Source organism: Sorex fumeus, unplaced genomic scaffold (assembly GCF_029834395.1).
Source record: "Sorex fumeus unplaced genomic scaffold, SorFum_2.1 ptg000038l, whole genome shotgun sequence".
Taxonomy (NCBI): domain Eukaryota; kingdom Metazoa; phylum Chordata; class Mammalia; order Eulipotyphla; family Soricidae; genus Sorex; species Sorex fumeus.
The window spans coordinates 6,277,318-6,301,982 of record NW_026606095.1 but is presented as its reverse complement, the minus strand read 5'-3'; the positions used below and the strand labels follow the sequence as shown (position 1 = coordinate 6,301,982).

The 24,665-nt window shown below is 42.4% G+C and overlaps 1 protein-coding gene across 1 annotated transcript in view; it reads left to right on the top strand.

Moving 5' to 3' along the window:
• The window catches only part of PCSK5 (proprotein convertase subtilisin/kexin type 5), a 482,296-nt gene extending 458,037 nt beyond the window's left edge, over positions 1-24,259 (top strand). Inside the window, exons 33-38 of the mRNA XM_056118773.1 lie at positions 1,626-1,853; positions 8,917-9,088; positions 11,636-11,853; positions 16,522-16,622; positions 20,309-20,495; positions 23,853-24,259. Of these exons, the coding sequence (XP_055974748.1) occupies positions 1,626-1,853; positions 8,917-9,088; positions 11,636-11,853; positions 16,522-16,622; positions 20,309-20,495; positions 23,853-24,259 (1,313 nt within the window). The remainder of the gene's footprint in view (positions 1-1,625; positions 1,854-8,916; positions 9,089-11,635; positions 11,854-16,521; positions 16,623-20,308; positions 20,496-23,852) is intronic.
• Positions 24,260-24,665: the final 406 nt, after the last annotated feature.

The window sequence follows — 24,665 nt, the reverse complement described above, 5'->3', positions numbered from 1 at the left end:
AGTAGGTAAAGGTATATACTGAAAAATCTTTCAGTGTTTGTATTTACAAACCACAATGCCCAAAAGAGGGGGGGGGGCTGGGAGAGAGAGAGAGAGAGAGAGAGAGAGAGAGAGAGAGAGAGAGAGAGAGAGAGAAGAAAAGTGCCTGCCATAAATGCCGGCTAGGGGATAGTGGTGATGGGAGGGAAACTAGTGCTGGAATATGTACAGTGGTGGCGGGATGGGTGTGGGAACACTGTGTGACTGAAACCTAATTGTGAACAACTTTGTAAGCATCTATCTCACAGTGATACAACAGAATCTTTTTTTTTTAAAAAGAAGTGTCTAGAACAAAACAATGTCCAAGCGGGATCACCACTATGAAATACAAGGACTTGAAATTCATTCTGCTGATCTTGAATTATCCCTATGCTAATTAAGCAATGTGTCCGTTAGAAGATTCCACAATTTTCATGAGGTTCTGGGGCAGAATTAACAAGAGCTCTTCTTGAGGGCCTGGAATTAACTTGTGATTCTATCTCTCCCAGGGGAGCAATGTAGCATTAACACCTTAGTATCCTAATCTAGATAAGAGAGAGAGAGAGAGAGAGAGAGAGAGAGAGAGAGAGAGAGAGAGAGGATAATGCCACCAGTATAATCCCATGGATCTGTTAATCCAGTGAGTGTTTATTGGCCTATAGGCAATTAATCTCCTTTGTGCCACATGCCCTTGTGGTCTGGGCAACATCAGAGGTTGACCAGAGTCCCTGGCCTCAGGGGGCTTACATTTTATTTAATAATACATATTCTAAATAGATAAACTGAAAAGAAACATGAGACTGGAAGTTGGGTGGGATAGAGTTGAAATTAGAGAGAAGGTGACCTGGAAGATACTGAGAAAGGGAAAGCATGGAATAGGCATCTATCTGGGAGAAGAGAATTCTAGGTTGAGGGAGTAGCAATTGTTAACCCTGAAAGTGGGAGTGAGTTGTTCTTCAATTTCTCTGACAAATACTGATTGGGTGCTCATTATGTGCCAGACTTTCTCACTGGCACTGTGCGTTCATGAATGCCAAAGATGCCCTGTTTCCAAGGGCCAGAGCAATAGTACAGTGGGTAGGGCACATGCCTTGAATACAGTTGACTTGGGTTCAACCGCCACCCAACCCATAAAGTCTCCAGAGCCTGCCAGGAGTGATCCCAGAGCACAGAGCCAGGAATAAGCCCTGAGTGTCACCAGGTGTGATCAAAAAGAAGCAAATAAACAAAAAAGAAGATGCTCTGTCTCAACAGTTAAGCTTGGCATTTGCTGAAAGTGTTAAAATCTAGGTATTGTGGAAAGTGTGTGGAGGACCATAGACTAAGCGTCATGCTGAAACGGCCACACGTCAGCACAGGGCCCAGCTGCTGCAGAACTCTTTATTATCTTATTGTCCTGTGGACAATTATGGTGAGTCTGACTGATATTTTTGTTGCAAAAGGAGCCTAAATATTCAGACAAAGTGAAAGCAAACACTTGCTTTTCAAATTCTGCAACATGAATGCTCCAGTCCCTAGACACAGAACCTTGGAAATTTCTGGAAGGAATGGGATGATTTAAAAAGGAACAGGTGCCCAGCACTTTCTCTGTCTCTATCTACCCACAGATTGCTTGAAGTCATGCCAGACCTGCTCCTCATCTGGGACCTGCATTACATGCCCAGCAGGGCTGATGCTGAACCGAGCCAGGAATTGTGTGCCGCATCAGGAATGTGCACCCTCAGAGTACTGGACAAAGTCCCTGGGATGTCAGCCTTGCCACAAGACGTGCTTGCACTGCTCAGGCCCAGCACCCCACCAGTGTTACTCCTGCTGGAAGGGGGACCGGCTTCTCAGTGAGCTGCTTTCTCTCTAAAGAGGGTTGTCAGGGTGACCACCTCATGTTGCCAGAGGCCCAGTAGATGCTTTTCCTTTCTCATCTTTGGGAGAAAATGGTGAACTCACGGACAGAAAGGGGAGTGGAATTGCACAGAAACATCACCTGGTGCCTTATAACCCATTTCCCTGAGCCTTTTTCTTCCAACTGCTTCCTCACCTGCTTGTTCTCATTCTTTTTTTCCCCTCCCCTTATTTACCTATTTTCAATTTTTATCTAGGCACCATGACTTAGAATAACAGAGTTTTATGTGTACAATGCCCCAATACCTCATCGGCCACCATAGTGTCAGCATCCCTCCACCACTCTCCCTTCCCACACCCTCCCCACTCAGGCCCTTAGTAATCTCAGTGCTGTAGGTCAACTGTTGGATACTGATGCCTTTGGCCATTTGTTTTTTCTTACTATGTTTCGTCACTCGTTGTTACTGTGGGATAGCACAGTGGTAGGGCATTTGCCTTGCGCACAGCCACCCCGGCTGAGCCGGGTTCGATTCCTCCACCCCTCTCGGAGAGACTGGCAAGCTACAGAGAGTATCTTGCCCACACGGCAAAGCCTGGCAAGCTACCCGTGACGTATTTGATATGCCAAATACAGTAACAAGAAGTCTCAAATGGAGGCGTTACTGGGCCTGCTCGAGCAAAATTGATGAACAACGGGAGGACAAATGTTTCTTCACATTCTTCATATGAGAGCGAACATTCAGTATTTGTCTCTCTCCTTTTAACTTTGCTTAGCATGAGTGTCTTCCATTTTATTCATGCATGATTTTAATGTTTTCTTATAGCTTTTCTGATTGCTCTCACTCTTCGTACATATAATCCACTATATATATATATATATATATTTTTAATTCTTATTAGTGAAACACCATGAGGCACAGTTGTAAAGGTAAAAGTAAAGGCCCTCCCCTTGATCATCGATTTGCTCGAGCGGGCCCAGTAACGTCTCCATTGGAGACTTTGTTGTTACTGTGTCTGGCATTTCGAATGTAGACTTACAAATTTTTGTGCTTGGGTTTCCATTATACACTGACAAAAATACCCATCCCTCCACCAGTGCCCATTTCCCACCAACACGGATCCCAGTATCCCTCCCAACCCCCATTCCCCCCATCTCACCCTGCCTCTGTGGCAGGGCATTCCCTTTTGTTCTCGCTCTCTCTTTTTGGGTTCTGTGGTTTTCAAAAGAGGCATTGAGTGGCAATCATGTTTTGTCTATAGTCTACTTTCAGTATGCTTCTCCCATCCTGGGAGGATCCTCCCAACACCATTTATTTGGTGCTCCCTTCTCTATCTGAACTCCCTTTACCCCTGGCATGTGTGGCTGGCCTCCAAGTCATGGAGAAAACCTCCTGGTACCAATCTCAGCCACTCTTGGGTGTTAGTCTCCTATTTTGTACTTTATGTTTCCCAGATGAATGCAATCTTTCTATGTCTATCCCTCTCTTTCTGACTCATTTCGCTTAACATGATACTTTTCACGTAGTACCACTTGTATGTAAATTTCATGACTTCACCTTTTCTAACAACTACATAGTACTCCATTGTGTAAATGTACCAAAGTTTCTTTAACCAGTCATCTGTTCTCGAGCACTCATGTTATTTCCAGATTCTGACTAACCCACAATATATTTTTAAAGAGACACTATATGAGTCATTGTCCTTTTCCATAAAGTCTATTAACTTTATAGGAATGTTTTCTTAGGTAACCATAGCACCAAGTGAATTGGACAGTGATTCCATGTTCATTGAAAACATTGCCACTGTCGATAATAATAACTAATTTTTGAAGACTCTTTATGTTGTTGGCTTTTTTTCCTGCTCAGATGCAGATTAAGCATTCTTAGTTGGAATAATTTCTAGGTAATGTTAAACCCCTGTGGAGTCACATGACGTTCACTTGCCCTTCACTGATGTTGTTAGTGGTTATTTGTTCAGGATGTTGATCCTCCACCACATGGAGGATTTTTCCCACTTGCACTTAATATGTGGTACGGAGAGAGATGTGACAAACATGTCGAGGTTCAGCTCCGCATCAGAATGTTCCCTTGATTTAGCTTCCATTGATGAGTTGATATCTCAGGCTGGCAGACTCATCCAGATTCTTTGTTAGTTACTGATATTGTGAGGCAGTGCCCTGGACTTTCCAGAGATTAAAAAAAATTGGTTTAATCCAGGAATGGGATATAGAAAATAGAATAAAAGTCAAGTGAAGCAGTTAAAGGGTATAGGATAGAGAAAAAAGGGGAGATTTGGTAAAGATCTAGAAAGCTTCCAAGCTCCTCTCTCCCCAGTGTAGTCCTGAAAAGCAAGACACTCATAGGAGAGGGCCAGGCCTTTCCTCTGCTTGTGTCATCAACAAGGATACTGTTTCCCCAACATGTGAGGTATGTTCTCCTCATTACCAAGCCCAATAGCCTCCTTGTAGAAAACACACGAAGATGCCCATCTTCTCCACTCAACCATTTCCTTCTCTGATGTAACCCTCAGTCACGGTTCTTCCCTGAAGCTTCTGAGCCTTGAGAAAAGAACGGATTTTCATAGTTTCAAACTCTCTGATCTTTACTAATTATCCCCACTATAGAGTGCTGTCAAAATTCTCCTCAACCCTCCCCACTTTTCTTTATTATTAAATCACAGTGAGATACCCATTTACAAAGTTTTTCATGATTGGGTTTTAGTCATAGAATGTTCTATCACCTGTCTCTTCACCAGAATACATTTCCTACTACTTCAGTTTCCCTCCTGCCACCCAAGCAGGCAATTTTCTTCTCTCTCTCTCTCTCTCTCTCTCTCTCTCTCCTCTCTCTCTCTCTTTCCTTTTGGCTCTCTCTCTCTCTCCTCTCTCTCTTTCCTTTTGGGCATTAGATTTGTAATACAGGTACTGAAATGTCATCATGTATATCCCTTTACCTCCTTTTAGCACTCAATTTTTGTCCAGAGTGATCATTTCCAACTACCATTGTCATAGTGGTTCCTTCTCTATTCTAACAATCTACTCCATCCTCGACCCCTTTATGGCAAACTTTCAGCCATGGGCCAGACCTGGACCTTGTTAAATCCCTTCTTTTTTTTTTTAATTGAATTGCAGTGATAAAAACACATTTACAAAGTTGTTCATGATTGGATTTGTCCTATAATGTTCTAACACGCATCCCTTCACCAGTGTACTTTTCCTACCACAAAGGCCCTTGTTACCCTCCTACTCTATGGCAGTGTGGCAGACAGTTTTCCTCTCTCTCTATTTCTCTCTCTCTCTCACTGTCTCTCTCTCTTTCCCTTTAGGCCTTATGTCAAACCCCTTCTTAAGGCCAGAAAGATGTTTCTTCCTTTTCCAAGACGGCATCCCCTTAAACTAGTGGTAAGAACTAGACTAGAGATGGAGACATCCATGGTGGTATAGAGGCCAAGGTCTGAGCTCTCTGAGAGCTTTGTGTAGCATGTGTTCATGCTGCTCTGCTCACATTGTTCCTTCCACCCCGTTCCAACTAAAGGTTGGAGAGTTATAAAAATACACGGTGTTTCTGGAGGCTGTGCTAAAGCAAACTGCTTCTCCCTACAAATATCTGCCTTCTAATCTCCAGGCCCTGTGCAAAGTTCATTTGCATGGAAAGAAAGCTCTTGCAAGTATGATGAAAAGAATCGTCTGAATTTGGGAGGGTTATCCTGGATTATCATAAAGGTCCTTTTAAGAGAGGGGAAGAAGGATCAAAGTTAGTTGCAGAGACTCAAATGAAAGCAGAAAGTGGTAGAGAGCAAAAGAGAAAGGGAGAAAGAGAAGTGAGGTTAAGTGCTGGCCTTGAAGGTGTTGGAGGGGCTGCACGTCAAGGAATATAGGCAGTCTTGCAAGGGAAAAGTCCAAAAAAAAAACACAGGTTTTCTACCAGAGGCTTTAAAAGGAACAAAGCCCTGTGGAGTCATTTTTAACTTGCCCTCTAGGACCTAGAACAAGCATCAGAACTTGCTCTAGGTGCTAGAGAGATAGGCCTACAGGACTATCTCGCTAGCACCTAAACAAAGTGGTGCTAGGACAAGGTCAGCCACATGCAAGACAAGAGCTCCAGCACCTGTAGTGTCTCTCTAGCACCTAAACCACAAAGTTTCTGGCAATTTGTTGCAGCAACAACAGGAAATACAGAAGTGCATCATCTTTTTTTTTTCCCTTTATTTTATTTTATTTTTTTTTAAAGTTATAGATTTACAATTTTTTGTGCTTGGGTTTCAATTATACAATGATCAGATACCCATCCCTCCACCAGTGCCCATTTTCCACCACCATGGATAATATCCCTCCCACTCCCATCCCCCCATCCCCCTGTCTCTGTGGCAGGGCAATCCCCTGTATTCTCTCTCTCCTTTTGGGTGTTGTGGTCTGCAAAAGAGGCATTGAGTGGCAAACATGTTCAGTCCATAGTCTACTTTCGACATGCATCTCCCCTCCTGGGAGGATCCTCCAAACATCCTTTATTTGGTGCTCCCTTCTCTATCTGAACTGCCCTTTCCTCTAGGATACCCGGCTGGCCTCTAAGTGATGGAGTAATCCTCCTGGTGCTGATCTCAGCTATTCTTGGGTATTAATCTCATACTTTGTTACTTTATATCCCCCAGATGAATGCAATCTTTCTATGTCTATCCCTCTCTTTCTGACTCATTTCGCTTAGCATGATACTTTCCATGTTGTACCACTTGTATGTAAATTTCATGAGAAGTGCATCATCTTTAGGAGACTTCTTGATCTATATGACAACTAACTAATGTCTTTATAATTGTCAAATATATCAACTGGACAAGCATTTATTTTAAACAAAGTAGCCACAAAACAAACATTTACAAGGGCCTGGTACTGCATTGAGTGTTAGAGAAACAGAGATTTATACCATCGCCGGCCCTTAGTGACTCAGAAAATAGCCCTACAAAGAGTTTGTGTCTAAAGCAGTTTTCTCAGCAACTCTAATATTATTTAGCCTTTCAACCAATCAGTTTATTGATGGAAATAAAAGCAGGCTTCCAGCCTGAGGTTGAAGAGAACTTCACCCTAATAATAAACAAGCCTGGTTTTTAGTCCATGGATGTAAGCAGAAGTTGGGGAAGTTGGAGACTGTAGAGTTCAGTGGGTAAGATGCTGGCCTTGCATGGGTCTGATCCAGGCTTAATCCCCAGCATCCTATATGGTCCCCCAGGCCCCACCAGGAGTAATTTCTGAGTGCAGGAGTAACCCCGGGAAATCACTATTGTGACCGTTAAAACAACAGCAACAAAAAAGAAGGTGTGGAAGGCAAGAGAAATTGTCACTAAGTACTGTATTCTGAATTGTGGAGCCAACAAATTTAATTTTTTCCATTTTTTTTATTTTATAAAGTAGTTCACAATGTTTGATTACATTTAATAGTAAAAGACCAATCCCACTACCACTACATCTCCTCACCATCGTATTTCAGATATTTCCATCCCGAATCTCAACCCCTGCCCCAAAGTAGAACCAAAGTAATATATTTGGTGCTGTTTGTTATGAAAAACTGCTAAAAATGCTACAAAAAAGTTTTCTTAGAGGAAAGAGTGTGAAGATTGTTGTATTTCACCAAGGGGCCCATAAAGCCCTTCTATAAGAGATCACTAACATGTTGTTAAAGGTTGAGCCTTGTGTGCATATATATATATATATATATATATATATATATATATATATGTGTGTGTGTGTATGTGTAAAAAAATTCCTGGGACTGGAGAGGTAGCACAGCGACTAGGGCATTTGCCTTGCATGCGGCTGACCCAGGTTCGATTCCCAGCATCCCATATGGTCCCCTGAGCACCGCCAGGAGTAACTCCTGAGTGCAGAGCCAGGAGTCACCCCTGTGCATCGCCAGGCATGACCCAAAAAGCAAAAAAAAAAATTCCTTCTAAGATTGGTTGCCTCCTACTTTGAACCCCATGAAATGTGGTGCGATACTATTGGAGTATGGGTGGTATGTTGTACGGAGTATTGCAAATGCTGCCGTGTGGTCCAGGAATAGGTTCACTGTTGGGTGAGCCTTGGCCAGAGTGTGTGGAGAGTGGCTGTGAGCATAGTTGCAGTTGAATTCTGGAGGTTTTCAGCTGCCGGAGCTGGGTCCCTTGAGACGGAGAGGGGTCTCACTGGACCCCCACCTGGGGCACCCTGAATGAAACAGCCTGGTGTGGAATCCGGCAGCATGGTTATGGCAAGTGTCATGTTATGCTCCCTTCCGGGAGAGAAGGACATGTGACCAACAAATTTTATTTTTAAACTTTCTCATTAACCCACCCATGTCTTTGATATCTAAATGTTATTCAGGAAGAAGAAAAAAGAACAAGTGTCTCCCTGGGGTTGGTAGAGGAAAGAGTGGGGTGGTGTGGAACTGAATTACTCAACTCCCACTTTTATTGGTGCATAGCAAGGATGAAAGATTTTCATCTACTGTTCAAATTCATGAGCAAAAAAGAGACTTTCTGTACTTCATGTTGTAACATATAGAGTCATTCTATATCCTGTGTTCATGCAATAGAGCAACCAAAGTCTATATTTTCTTATTCTACTTTTATCTTCTATTTAAATTTCAAGGGCTACTGTGCAAACAGAGCAATAGATCTGAAGTTTAAAATTTTACATGGGAGGAGTGTAGCCAAAGTTGAAAGTTAAAGTGACAGAAATGAGTCACCCAGTGTCCCTATATCAGCTTTTCTTCAGTGTCCCCTTGATTCTTACTGTCCCAGTCTCTGCCTAAATGTTCTTCTGTTTGCTGGGAGACCCCGTCAATTCCCTCACTCACAGACTTGGTATCTTATCAACACAGCCTAAACGATGTTTTCTCTTGACTCCTAACAGCTGTGTGGCGAGTTCTACTTCCTGCGCACCTTTCAAGGATATCCATAATCCTTCATGGACACCATCTCATTACACAGGAACTCAGTCTCCCCTCATGGGGCAGTGAGGAGACCAAAGAGGAGGTTGGGAAGAAATTGTCACACCTAATATCAAGCCAGACTCTTTTCTTCCTTTGACAGACACCACCTGTGTGAAGGAGTGTCCTGAGGGATACTATGAGGACGGTGATCAGTGTCTCCCCTGCCACAGCTCTTGTAGGACATGTAACGGAGGACGCAGCAAACAGTGCCTCTCCTGCAAACCGGGCTTCTTCCGGCTGGGAGAGGAGTGTCTGCCCCAGTGCAGGGAAGGGTAAGGCACTCAACAGACTTTTCATTCATTTAACTCCACTCTGGAGACCACCAGTATTTGCAAATTCATTTTGTAGGTGAGAAAATAATGCTGCAGAATACTTACATGGCTAGAAGGGACAAAAGTGAGAATCCAACTCAGGTCTCATCATCTATAAAAGATTTCTGCCAACTCATAGTTATGGGAAAGAAAACGAAAGAAGAAAAATGACTGAATGAAGGTCATTTAAAGGGTCATATTGTCAAGTCAGACTCAGTTGCCAAACTTCACTACTGATTCAAAGAATTAACATTCAGAAGACAAAGACAAAGATTTCTCCCTAAAGACATCCAAGATTAGAGCTTTCCTCCTCTTCAGCGTTAGGATTTCAATTGATCAATTTCATATGTTAGATATATGCAATCTATGTGCATTGTTAATTCATGAAGAGAACAATCTCAGTTAAATGTCTCCATTTATGCCACCACCATTTCTCTAATCCGTCCTCCCCCTAAAATCCACCAGTTTCATGTTTAGTTATCAACAACTACTTCTATGCACAGAATACACAAGTGTATTCTTCTAAAAACATTTTACAAATGAAATTTTTCTGTTATTTTTCTTCTCAGGAAGAGAGTTTGTGTATTTTTCAGAAGGTCTGGTTACCAGTAAATCTAGAAAAGGATTTGATGGGGTCATCCCCTTTTTTTCTCCTCCAGGCATCCTCTGAAAAGGAAAAGATTAATTACAGTCTTCTGTGAACTCTTTTTTCCTCATCAGTAACCTAAGACACTAAGAGTTTCCAGACACAAATTGAAGGGCTGTATTCTTGGGCTTAACCCACAAGTTTCACCCAGATGGTCCTTCCCCAAATATTTCTCACATCTTTTCTCTTCTTTTCAGGCCTATTATAATTACTTACAATTAATTGTAATTAGCTTGTATTGCTAATTTTAGTACCATATACTGCCTGGTGGTTTGATTTATCTCATTCATTCAACACATGTTTAATGAAGAACACACAGATGTGACTGTGACCTTTAAAAGTTTTTTTCTTCTTAGTCATATGTCCCTGAATGAACTTTTTTCAAAGTGAAAGACACCATCCAGTACAGCACTGGTCCTGTGTATAGCAGAGGTGTGGAGTAAACTACACCCTCTAGGTTTGTGATCTAACTGTGAGACACAATGATGAAATCTCATGATCAAGTGATGCATTGTATATCTCTTCCCATAATGAGAAAATTTTATATTCCTAGAAATAAAAATACATTTAATCTTTTGCACATTACTACACATATTACTCTTATACTCAGCACAGAATCCCACACATTACCAACTCTTAGAAAAAAACCAGCAAGCCAGTCAATAAAGGGGAGTCCTTTTTTTAAAAAATTTTTATTAGTGAGACTGTGTTTGGCATATCGAATACGTCACAGGGAGCTTACCAGTCTCTGCCGTGAGGGCAAGATACTCCCGGTGGCTACTCCCGGTGGCTTGCCAGGGTCTCCGAGAGGGGTGGAGGAATCGAACTCCGGTGGGCCATGTTGGCTGCGTGCAAGGCAAACGCCCTACTGCTGTGACAGTGACAGTGACAGATATTAGTGAAACACCTTGATTATAGACTTACAAATTTTGGGGCTTGGGTTTCAATTATACAATGATCAAATACCCATCCCTCCACCAGTGCCCATTTCCCACCACCACGGATCCCAGCATCCCTCCCACCCCCCATCCCCCCCATCCCACCCTGCCTCTGTGGCAGGGCACTCCCTTTTGTTCTATCTCTCCTATTGGGTGTTGTGGTTTGCAAAAGAGGCAATGGGTGGCAATCATGTTTGGTCTAGTTAAGACAAAAGAAGGGATTAGTTCAGTTCTTTGTCTTCGTCTTAATAAGCACCTGAAAAGAGCCGAGTCCCATATGAAGAATCTCCATCTTCATCAAATCCACCTATTAAATATTTTCATATACAAAAAGGCTGTAAACAGTGATCTAAATGGAGTGCATACCATGAAATAAAGGAAGCTTTTGTTTGACAATGCATGAAGCTACTGGGTAGGAGAGTCACAAGTTGGCATATATGGGGAATAAACAGGGTAGAAAAGATGTATACATGGAGACACTTAACTGAAATGGCTCCTTTTGTGAAGTCAATATTCCACATACATTATCTGAATTCCTTATGTTAAATACTTTGCCTTTGCAAGACAGGTATGTAATGCCCTGTGTCCTGAACAATGCACATAGATATTTTGGCATTTAATCTCAGAGTAGTTTGCTTAGGGCCTTAGTTAACTTCTATAGCCACGCATGAAATCCTATTTGATGCTCTGAGACTCATGTGTGTTTTTTAACGTCATATTCACACACAGGGAAGGGCTAGAAATGCCCAATTTAACAGACAAAGAAACAGCATCAGAAGCCTTACTATATCTAATTAGCAATGACTCTAAATCTTCCAGCTCCCAACCTGTAAATAGCCCTGTGCCACAGACTTTTTTTTCCCCACCACATCCAAGTTCAGAGTCAACTTGGAGTTCACTCCTCACTTTCCCTCTTGGTTTCAGACATTATGCAGAAAGTTCCTCAGGTCAATGTCAGAGATGTGACAAGAGCTGCAAGAGCTGCCGGGGTCCGAGACCCACAGACTGTCTGTCTTGTGATCCATTTTTCTTCCTGCTGCACTCCACGGGAGAGTGTCGTCGCACCTGCCCAGACCACTACCATGCAGATGAAAGCAAACACACCTGCGTGAGATGCCACCCCACTTGCAACACCTGCGAAGGTGAGGTTTCCCTTCCTGCCCGGCCCCTCTGGTTTTCTCACTGCCTTTGAAGAAGCCTTACAGTTGTCAGCTGTCCTTAGCATCAGCTCCTTCCATTTTCTCTCATCTTCTGTGTCTTCCCTAAAGATGTCCTGGGAAACTATTTATTTATTTATTTATTTATTTATTTATTTAATTTTTATTAGTGAGACATCGTGAGGTACAGTTGCAGACTTACACATTTTTGTGCTTGGGCTTCAATTATACAATGAGCAAATACCCATCCCTCCACCAGTGCCCATTTTCCACCACCCCGGATCCCAGTATCCCTCCCACCCACCCTCATCACCCCCATCCCACCCTGCCTCTGTGGCAGGGCATTCCCTTTTGTTCTCTCTCTCCTATTGGGTGTTGTGGTTTGCAAAAGAGGCAATGGGTGACAATCATGTTTGGTCTATAGTCTACTTTCAGCATGCTTCTCCCATCCTGGGAGGATCCTCCCAACACCTTTATTTGGTGTTCCCTTCTCTATCTGAGCTCCCTTTTCCCCTAGCATGTGTGGTTGGCCTCCAAGCCATGGAGTAAAATTTCTGGTACTAATCTCGGCCATTCTTGGGTGTTAGTCTCCTATTTTGTTACTTTATGTTTCCCAGATGAATGCAATCTTTCTATGTCTATCCCTTTCTTTCTGAGTCATTTTGCTTAACATGATACTTTCCATGTAGTACCACTTGTATGTAAAGTTCATGACTTCATCTTTTCTAACAGCTACATAGTACTCCATTGTGTAAATGTACCAAAGTTTCTTTAACCAGTCATCTGTTCTTGGGCACTCAGGTTTTTTCCAGATTCTGGCTATTATAAAGAGTGCTGCAATGAACAAACAATTGCAGATGTCACTTTGGCTATACTTTTTTGCCTCTCTGGGATATATTCCCAGGAGTGGTATTGCTGGATCAAATGGGAGCTCAATTTCTAATTTTTTGAGAATCGTCCATACTGTTTTCCAAAAGGACTGAACCAGTCGGCATTGCCACCAACAGTGAAGGAGTGTGGGAAACTTTATTTTATTGTTAATCTGTTGTTCATTGATTTACTCGAGTGGACACCAGTAATATCTCCATTTGTCCCAACCCTGAGATTTTAGCAGCTTCTCCTTACTCGTCCTTCCCAACGCTGCCACATTGGAGGCTCTTTCAGGGTCAGGGGAATGAGGCCCATTATTTTTACTGGTTTTGGAATATCGAATACACCACGGGTAGCTTGCCAGGCTCTGTCGCATGGGTGGGATACCCTCAGTAGCTTGCCAGGCTCTCCGAGGGGGACAGAGGCTCCCGGAAAAACTGCCTTGCATCCCAATAAAATAAAAATATCTCTTGCTACATGTATATAATAAAGCCATTTCCAGGTGGAAGTGACTTCTTTTGTTTGTTTGTTTCTTTGGTTTTCATTTGGACCACAGCTGGCAGTGCTCAGGGGCTACTTATGGCTCTGTGCTTAGGAGTCAATCCCGGTGGTACTCAGGGGACCACGCAGTACCAAATATTAAACTCATACTTCTTGTGTCCAAAGCATATACTCAGCCCATTAAGCCATATATCCAGCCCAGAAAGTGACCTCTAATTTTGTTGTGTGTTTATGCTCTCAAATCTACATTTTCCCAAGTAGTTATATGGATTCCATTTCCACACATCCAGTAGCTTGTTGCATGTCTCCAATTGGATGCCTAATAGACACCTTAAAATAGAAATGAAGAGGAGCTGGAGCAATAGCACAGTGGGTAGGGTGTTTGCCTTGCACGCGGCCGACCCGGGTTCAATTCCCACCATCCCATATGGTCCCTTGAGCACCGCCAGGGGTAATTCCTGAGTGCAGAGCCAGGAGTAACCCCTGTGCATTGCCAGGTGTGATCCAAAAAGCAAAAAAAAAAAAAAAATAGAAATATAGACTGGCTAGATAATGCAGTGATTAGGGTACATTCTTGAGGTGCAGGGAGGCCCAGATTAAATCCTTGGATCGCACAGTTTCTGATGCCTCACCAGAAATGCTCTCTGAACAAGTTGGAAGTAGCACCCCGCCTCACACCTCAAAACTAAACCGTAGTTACATTATTTATAGGCTTTCTCACACCATTCCTGCATCACTTTTTCTTTCCTTTGTATCTTAACAACTGGCTTTCTCACCTACCCAGTTGCCTCAGCCAAAGTAATTGGGCCATTATCCTCTATTTCTCTCTCACTCCCCATGTCAAATTTGTCCTCAGTTCCCATCAAATTTACCCTTAGACAACCACCAATTTCACATTCCCATTTTTTCCAGTATCACTGCCTTAGTTCAGAACTTTTCCATTCCTTGTCTAAATTATTCATTTTTTTAATGAGCCTTCCTGTTTCTAATATTAATCACTCTATAATCAACCAGTCCTCTATTATTTTCTCAGATCTCTCTCTAGGAAAATGTCATAATGATACTCATCTGCTTAAAAGGAACTCTCTTTGATTTTTTTTTCTTTTTTGCTTTTTGGGTCACGCCTGGCAATGCTCAGGGGTTCCTCCTGGCTCTGCACTCAGGAATCACTCCTGGCGGTGCTCAAGGGACCATATGGGATGCTGGGAATCGAACCTGGGTCGGCTGTGTGCAAGGCAAACACCCTACCCGCTGTGCTATTGCTCCAGCCCCCGGAACTCTCTTTGATTTTAAGAAAGAATCTTTAACCCCAGATTATATTTAGGCATCATGATTTACAATATTGTTATGAATAGCATTTATACCTCGGTCTTAGCTTACAAAATATATTACATTTTTTATCTTTATTAAAATAAAATTAATTATATTAATTTAATGAATTAACATTTAAATTTAATATTAAATTAAAGGGAGGAGTAAAGGAGATGAAGATTAGAACAGAGTAACATAAGGGTGGGGTGGAGTCATGGACACTTTGGTGGTATACAGCAGCTTAGCACATCAATAGTATAAACTTAAACACAACTTCAATCATATTACCTAAATGGTAATAAAAATTTTGGTTTATTTATTTAGTTGTTTTGGGTTGGTGGGGGGACCACATTCAGCTATGTTCAGGACACTCCTGGTTTGATACTCAGGGATCACTCCTGGTGAGCACTGAGGACAATATGGGATTCCAAGGCCTAAGGAATGAACTTGAGTTCAGCTCTTGTTTCCAAACTTCTTGTAAAAGTTATTTCTGGGTATCTTCACAGAAGGAGATGCTTGAGTCTGTCATCATTGGGGTCTCTGAATCAAGAGAAAGCAATTAGCTCCAGAAGAAAGAGCAAATAGGATGCTAAATTTCTGAGAAGAAAGAATAGAACTTTCAGGAGAATTTTTTTGGGGGGAAGCCTTTTTGATTTCCTTATATCCCTTCCCTTTGTTGCAATTGCTTGGGATTACACGCAGACCTCCCTGTAGCATTTGCATATTTTTGTTACAGTGCTTCATGATGGTTCTTTTTTTTTTTTTTGCTTTTTGGGTCACACCTGGCAATGCACAGAGGTTACTCCTGGCTCTGTGCTCAGGAATTACCCCTGGCAGTGCTGAGGGGACCATATGGGATGCTGGGAATCGAAACCAAGTCAGTCGTGTGCAAGGCAAACGCCCTACCCGCTGTGCTATTGCTCCAGCCCCCTTCGTGATGGTTCTTGAGCATTCCCTGGCTTCAGTGGTACTCTCACAGGTGCTCACTGGGAGCTATAACTCCTGGTTGTGGTCCTCAGATACATTTTGGGATCCTGCTCAGACCACTTTCATTATGGTGCTCACACAAATATTGCTTCTGGTCCCCAGGATGATAGACCACAAAGCTGCACTGGTCTAGGGGCACGTGATTGCTCCAGGGATTGAATTTATAGCCTTCTGTTAGCAAGGCGGGCAAGCTAAACCAGAGCATAGTCCTTGGGGCACCTCCAGAAAGTTTCAAAGGGGCTGGAGAGATACAACAGCAGGTGGAGCATTCACCTTACATGTGGCTGATCAGGTTTGATTCCTGGAGCCCCACATTATCCCCAGAGCTTGCCAGGAGGGATCCCTGAGCACAGAGATAGGAGGAAGCCCTGAGCACCGCCGGGTGTTAACCCAAAATAAACAAAAATAAATAAAATAAAGTTTCAAAATAATATATCCACAGCCACCTTTCTCCCAAATAAATTATCACTGGAGAAAAAAATCTGCTAAATTCTATTAGGCAATCCTGTGAGTGCTAAGACTGGTGGTATTTCTCAATGAGGAAATGCTCGGTCATGCTTCACTAAACAAGTATTGGGTTCCTCCAGATTAACACGTATCATCCTTGTTCTTTATTCAGTAAGTAATAAGCAGAATGATGGGAGTTTTATAAACTTTCTCCGTGGATTCTAACACTCTAAAAAAATATATTCTTTTATATTTTCTTTTATATATTCTTTCATTTTCTTTTATATGTTCTTATATATTTTATAAAGAGTTGCCCTTTGCAAATCCTCAGTTTCCAAAACGAGGGTTTCCAATGACCAAACTAATTGTATAATTTCTAGTTAGGAGTTTGCGGTTTTATAGACATGTTTTCCATGTAGAAGAACTCACTCTTCTATACCAAGTTACAAGACAAAATTCTTGTCCTGAAGTGCTTGAAAATAAAGACATAGGTAGAAAAGTAAGGTCACTCTTCTAACAGAATATTTTTATTTTCAGGAAGCGGAGACTTGAATTGCTTATCCTGTGTGTGGAGTTACCACCTGATGGGAGGAAGTTGCACCTCTGACTGCCTCGTTGGGGAGTACAGAGTAGGAGAGGTACTGGAGCCTAGCAGGGTGTTCCTCTACCCTGCCCACACAGCCACCTGTACCTGCAGCTGCATGTCATTCTGCAAAACCTAGACGTGCTGAAGACTATAGTGCATGTTTAATACATTAAGATCTTCTGTCACTGCACTGTGGAATGATGGTGCTACTATGCACACTGAGTCTTAGAGTCAACCAGAGGAACTTGGAATATCTGAGATAATTATTAAGGAAGTTTAGTAATGATTGCCTCAAAAATAACTTTATATTCAGACTCTTACATTTTTGGGTCTGTATACAAATATTATTTCATAAATACTATTTTTTAAAGATTTAAATACTTTAAAAATACACAAGACACTGATGAATTGAATGGTGATCCCCATCCCCCCTCAAAAAAATATTTAAAAGATGCCAAAGAGATAGTACAGTGGCAGGGCATTTGCCTTGCTTGAGAGGCCCACCTAGGTTGGCTTCACTGCATCCCATATGATCCCCTGAGCATCACCAAAAGTAATTCTAGAGTGAAGAGCCAGAAGTAACCCCTGAGCCTTGCCAGATGTAACCCCACAAATGAAACAACAACAACAAAGAATCTTCTCTTGCTCCCCTCTGCTATCTAAGCTAAAATATATGACCAATGTCGTAAAGACAGTGTTATTTTCTCCACTCTTTTATAGTATATTAAGAAAGAGCTTCTTTGTTAGCTTTGGCTTATCTGTAAACCATGGGTTTTCTCAGTCTACCAACTCTTAATCATGCTTGCAAACTTTAGAAATGAAATAAATGTCTCCCTGGTAAAATTTACACCGTCCAACATATTCACATAAATTCTCATGGTTTGTCCTCATTATGCCTTGAAGAAACTGACATTCCAAGCCATTAAATAATTTGCTAAAGGTCACACAGAGAGAAGCAAAATTAGTATTTTACCCAGAGGTCCTGACTCCCAATCTAGAATTTATTAGGATCAGAGACAAAGCCTGGCAAGCTACCCGTGATGTATTTGATATGCCAAACACAGTAACAACAAGTCTCAGAATGGAGACGTTACTGGTCCCCGCTCAAGAAAATTGATGAACAATGGAAGGACAATGCTACAATACAATTTTATGGAACTGCAAAGTAAAACAGGAAAATTTCTTACCTTACCTACATTTCTATCACCAGTGAAGGAATCATTTACAGGATGATACTTTCTCCTGCACTCTCTTGCCACCGAGATTTACTGGCTTTATCTTGATACTCACCACAATATTAGTCTGATGCAGGATCACAACAATCTAATAATCAAAAAAGCCAAACTATCAGTGAGTGAAGGGTGTTGGGCCAAAGCCCAGCCAAAGTTTGATGAAAAGTGAAAACTGACATTTTACTCTGTGATTTCAGAACAAGTCCTGAGATTGAACTAACAAAAAAAAGTTCATAAAGACACTTAAGTCTTGTGGTTCTTAAAGAAAAATCAGGAATAGGCTTGAATATAAAATACCCCACTAGTTCAGAAAAGGACAGTGATTTTTTTTAAAAAAAAAATTAAACTGTGTGTAAACACACACAAAAAGGACGGGCAAAGGGACAGCAGCAGCCTATCTCTCCCGCCGCCCACGTTCAGTAGTCTCAGGCCATTTCTCCACTCCAGGGAGGTCGATGGCGATGGTCAGGCGAAGGAAGGAAATGGGGGCCAACCTGGTTGGTCTTAGCAGCAGTTTATTACATGGAAGAGATGTATGTCATGGAGGCCCCAGGATCTCTCAAGAAGTACACCTTTGTTCTCTCAGCTTCTGTCCTCAGCCCCATCTTCCCAGGTTCTCTGACGCACGTGTCCCCTTAAATAGATCATGGTACCTCTAAAGGGTGCAATATAGTGATGTCATCAAAAGGAGTTACAGAAAGAAGATTGAGGAGGCAAACCATACATTGTTTCTCAGGCCAGTAATTTTGGCCTCCAGAAAGAAGATACAAAACCAAACTGAAACCTTTCACAAGCACATTCACAAGCTACAAGCACTTGGATTTGCATGCCAAAGACCAGTCTGCTAGAGCTTGGAATCTACATCTCAAAGATCAGGCCTGGCTAGCACCTGAGATCTGCATATCTAAGACCAGCTAGGTTTCTATGAGAAAAGGGAAACTGCCTCAATATACTGAAATCATTTACTGAAGGCAGTTTGAAGGGGAGAAAGGTTCAGTCTCATCCAAGCTAGTCAGGACACCCAGGAAAACTGCTTCTAGGACAGATTCTCATTTAGCAGATCAATCACCCTAGAACAGATTTCCCTGGATGTGTTTCTCCTCTCCTTGTCCGACCAACATATAAGCATACACAATATAAATCATTTTGTATGGACACAGTAAGAAATACCTTGAGCTTATAGAATTGCTCTCCTAGGGCCATCTCGATCTCAGACTGCAGTGCTCAGGCCAGATATCTTTCCTATTCCTAGCAGCAGGGTCCTAGTCTCGTCATTACTTTTGGATCATAACAGCATTTGCCTATGATCAAACTCTTAACCTATAGTTAAGAATCGTGGCACCTTGGCCTGGCCCATCGTGATGCCAGGGTAAGACATAATTTACCGGCTTGCCCTGGTTCCATCCAGTCCCACGTCGGGACCCTGCCCTTGGAGTGCTAGGAAGTGAGGGCAACTGAGGCTTAAGTTGAGAAAGCAGATGCCCAGGAGTGAATAATATTCAAAGCCAATCAACTCCTAAGTTACAAAGCATAATATTAATTGTCTTCCTGTATCTATACAAAAAGGTCACTGTATTAAAGTAAACTATTCAAAAGACATAAGGAGAGGAGAAAGGCAATATTAACTTACAGCACAGCTTCAGTGTCTAAGAAGTATGAGACCTTACAAATTGGTTGGGAAAAGAGCATAGAAGTGGTTACAGACAAACAAAGTAATGGGAGTGACTCGGGAGCACTGTGATGGGTGCAACCTGATAAACCTAAGCTCCTTGTACTCCGACAAACGGTGAAAGTCAATTTAGTATAAGGTAAGGTAAAGGCCCTCCCGTTGATCGTCGATTTGCTCGAGCGGGCCCAGTAACGTCTCCATTGGAGACTTTGTTGTTACTGTGTCTGGCATATCGAATACTCTCGGTAGCTTGCCGGGCTCTCCGAGAGGGGCGGAGGAATCGTACTCGGGTCGGCCATGTTGGCCGCATGTAAGGCGAACGCCCTACCCGCTGTGCTATCGCTCCAGCCAATTTTAGTATGGGTGAGACAAAACTTGTCTTTGACCAGGTGCAGCTGAACTGATCTGTCAGTCTGTAACCTGAGCTAGTCTAGAGTCCTATTTTCCTATGACTTGCAGATGCCAGGAGTAAAGGCCCAGGTCTGGGTCCATCCAAACATACACAGCTGGCTCTATTTTCATCCTGCACTTACCATCTTTCTACTGTTTCCCACATGTTTGCCTTTTTCTGGGGTCAAGATAGAATTCCTATTGGAAACTCCAGGGGATTTTTGTTTCTTTTTGTTCGGGGCCTATACCAGGAGGATTTACTCTGGCTCTGCGTTTAGGGATCACTCCTAGTGGGCTCAAGGGACCATGTGGGATGCTAGGGATCAAACCCAAGTGTGGAGTTACGTCCAAAGCAAGCTCCCTACACACTGAACTATCACGCCGGTCCTACTTCAGGCTATTTTTTAATCCCAATGTACTCAAAAGCCACCTGGTTGCTTTTCACAGGAAGAGGAATTCAACTGTGAAAAATGTCACGAGAGCTGCATAGAATGCAAGGGGCCCGGTGCCAACAATTGTACCGTGTGCCCCGCCAACCTGCTACTGCACCTGGACGAGAACCGCTGCCTGCACTGCTGCAATACTTCTGACTCCACAGATACCCAGGAGTGCTGTGACTGCCAGGAAAGCATGGGTGAGTCCTGGGAGAGCAGCCTGTCAAGCAAGGCCTGTCCTCGGAGAGCTGAGCAGGCCAGTGGGGATGGGAGCATGGAAGGCTCCAGGGTGAGCGTGGCTACCATCTTAGTGCCTACAGAGTGCCTGTGGCACGCCATTTTCCTTTGGACTCTCTCATTTCCCAGGGAGACATTGTTAATCCCATTTACAGAAGAGGGATTAAGGCTCAAAGGGTTTGGTTAGCATGGCCCAGGGCTCATCAACCTTCAGAATCAGATAGGAGTCTTTTGGACTGCAGATGTCATAGTCCTTCCAGGTTCCCAGAAATTTCTCATTTCCAACTCTAACCCAATTAGTACTTGGATTTCTTTGGTCATACACTTAGGAAGATTATGAATGGAGTTATTACTTCTAAAAAGGAAAATGTACGTGTGTGTCTGTGCATGCGTATGCAGACACACGCACGTGTGTGTGTGTGTGTGTGTGTGTGTGTGTGTGTGTGTGTGTACTCTAGTCCAGAAGCCAATTATTTCCTACAAGTTCAGATGTATCACCACCAAAGAGAAACATATTTATGGTAGCCTGTCTATTTATGGATCAAGAAAACCTCGAACCCATTGCTGTGACTAGCCATTTCTTTTCAGTCCTATATCAACCTTGTCAGTTAAATTTTAAGCATCATCTTCCCTGAAGCTAATTACTGTCTTCCAGTCTTCCAAGGTCAAGAACAGCTGGTTTCCCTAGAACCTCATACACATCCACTTTTGGATCAGAGAAAGAGCCCAATTGTCCTAGCACTTGCTTTCCTTGCAGGAGGCCCAGTTTTCCCAAAATTGCAGGATCCTCTAAGTACCACCGAAACAAACCCTGAGTAGAGTCAGAAGTAAAATGGCCCATCCTGCTGAATGTGCCTGAAACCCCGAAAATAAAAGCATACACCTGCACTTTCAGGTCTGGTTACATAATATCCTCGCGACTTCAGTTCAATACAATAACCTTTCTTATATCAAGGACTTTAGGGAAAATTAGAGGTATATGCATTTTGGGGGACACAGTTTCTGTAATCCTATTCCTATGAAGAACTGTTAAATCAGCTGTTCAATATGGACAAAATCCCATGAGAATGAAATTCTCATATGAAAGATAGAAAATAAAAGGTTATAGTTAAATTATTACCAGAAAAAAAAGCAAAAAAAATACAGTAAAATTAAACAGGCAAAGAGCGAAAAAAACATAATGGTGATAAATTGATATAATTAGATAATATCTAATAAACAAGAACAATTGTCTCTAAAATAATTGACAGGTGTGTGTGTGTGTGTCTGTGTGTGGCTATGAGGTACCTATAATAAAAAACTCATGAATTAATCTCAAGGCTAGACCCAGGTCAAGAAATACTTGTGGTGGGGGCTGAGAGGTAGCACAGTGGGTAGGGCGTTTGCCTTGCATGTGGCCGACCCGGGATTGATTTCAGCAATCCCATATGGTCCCCCCTGAGCACCGCCAGGAGTAATTCCATAGTGCAGAGGCAGGAGTAACCCCTGTGCATCGCCAGGTGTCACCCAAAAAGCAAAAAAAAAAAAAAAAAAAAAAAAAAAAAGAAAGAAAGAAAGAAAGAAAAAGAAAGCAATACTTGTGGTCAACTTACTATGTATTTCAACCCAGACATCCAATCTATAGAATGATAGTTGTTTCCCTGGTCCTGCCTCCAGTTCTTTTATACTCTCATTAAACTCCCATTTGGTGGATTAAAGAATAGAAGAAAAAAACTAGATAACTTGCCCAAATCAATTCACCAGATTAAATTTTTTAAAAAGACACATGACTGCATTGTTGTTGGTGTGGTTTGGTCCTTCCTTCTGTGACAGTTTTGGTTACTTAAGCATCAAAACAAAGGTTGGTGCATAATGCCTAAAATGAGAGATAAAAAGAGAAAGAGAGAGAGAGAGAGAGAGCAGAGAGGTGCCTGCCATAGAGGCAGACTGGGATTGGGGGTGGCTTGAAGGGGTGGGAGGGAAATTGGGAACACTGGTACTGGGAAATTACACTGATAGAGGGATGAGGCTCTTGTAACATTGCATGACTGAAATACAATCATGAACAGTTTTATAATGCTCCATCTCAATTAAAAAATACAAAAATATATTTCTGGAGGAAGATCCCTAAAATTCATTGTTGGATGTAGAAATTATTTCTGTTATTCATTAAATATATGATTTAATGGAAGGAAAAACAAAAATTGCTGAATAATAGGGGGAAGAGCTTTCAACATCCCAAATCTTAATTATTATTGAAGAAATTCCTTATTACTCAACCCACCTGTCAGTATTTAATAATGGTGCATCCCTTCCTGCCAGATTAGGGTCACAGAACACCAAGGTCTAAGAAAACAGTTGTTAAAGCATTTTGCCTGAATGTCTCCAAGACAATACCATGGAGTTTGGGTTTTAATAATTTCACAAACAAGCTCTTGCTTCTGACACTGTGATGATTGACTTCCTCCCCACAAATCTCAGTTTCCTCAATGGTCAAGCCACAGGCTAAGTAAATTCTAAGCCTATACACAATGATGGGGCTGGAGCGATAGCACAGCGGTAGGGCGTTCGCCTTACAAGCGGCCAACATGGCCGACCCGAGTTCGATTCCTCCGCCCCTCTCGGAGAGCCCGGCAAGCTACCGAGAGTATTCGATATGCCAGACACAGTAACAACAAAGTCTCCAATGGAGACGTTACTGGGCCCACTCGAGCAAATCGACGATCAACGGGAGGGCCTTTACCTTTACCTTTACACAATGATGAATCAGTGGCTCTCTAAATAATCTGCTCCTGCCCTTGAGTGTGGGATGATCATGCTGAACCAGGTTCAGAGGTAAGTAGGGAGAGAACCCAGTCTTATACAAATAAGTGAGTGGTGCATGGCCCAAGAGGATACTTATCTCCTGAGGGAGAGAGGATAATTGGTTAGAAAGGATGAACAGTAGTAATAATAGTTATTCTATTATTATTGTAAGAAACCTGAGATTTCTGTGTGGGGTAAGTAACATCATCATCATCATCATCACATAACACATCACATAAAGCTAATAGTTGAGAAATGAACTATTAGGCAACTGGGTCGCAAGTTACACCAATGAGAGAAAGGGGTCCTTTGGACCTCAAACTCACTTTCATCCTAGAAGCGTTTGTTGGTGTCCTCACACGAACAAAACCTAGTGGTACACGCAGTGCAAGTCTGTAGAGAAGCTGCTCTTGAATTTCAGAAGTTGAGCTCTGAATGTTTGGATTTTAGGTTCTTGCAAAGATTTTTAACCTCTGAAATGAGTTTTCCCTATTCCATTCCCCTCTCCCTTGCCCTCTGGGGCTGTGTTCCGACAGATGAGTGCATCCTTCGTGAAAGTGAACTTGGGCAGAAGCCTGAGCATCTCAAGACGGCCCTGTTCATCACCTCCTCTGTCATGATGGTGCTTCTCCTCCCAGCGGCTGTGCTGGTCTGGAGGAGGTCCCGGGCTCGGGCTCAGGCAGCAGAGAAAGCTGGCTATGCGAAGTTGTCTGAGCCTACCAGATCTTACTCTTCCTCCACGAGCGCCCATCTGCAGAGCACACACTTCGAAGAGGACCAGGTGATAGAGTACAGGGACCGAGACTACGATGAGGATGAGGATGATGATATTGTCTATATGGGCCAAGACGGCACCGTCTACAGGAAATTTAGGTTTGGATTGCTGGATGAGGGGGAAGAAGATGAGCTGGAATATGATGATGAGAGCTACTCCTACGGGTAAACAGAGCCCACCCACACCCAGTCTTACTCACTGGAAGTGTGAGCATTACATTACATGCTAAAGGTAGCCTCCTACATCCGACTTATGTGAGAGTATTTGCATTTATCTTTTTAATGTTGAATTCAACTATAGTGTGTAAGAATGCTGAAATATTGTCTTCTTTGACTAAGTTCAATGAACCCTAATCATTTGACCATAGTTGAGAAACAAGGCTAAAATTAACAGGGATTGTCCTTAAAATAATATGGCAAACACATGGGAAAAGGATACTGGTGAGATTCCCATCAACTTTTATATGTGATAAAAAAAAGAAAAGAAAAAAGAAAACTTAATAAATAAATAAATAAATAAGAAAGAAAGAAGCTTATAGAGATTCTATTTCTCATCTGTAGTAGCACACTTGTTT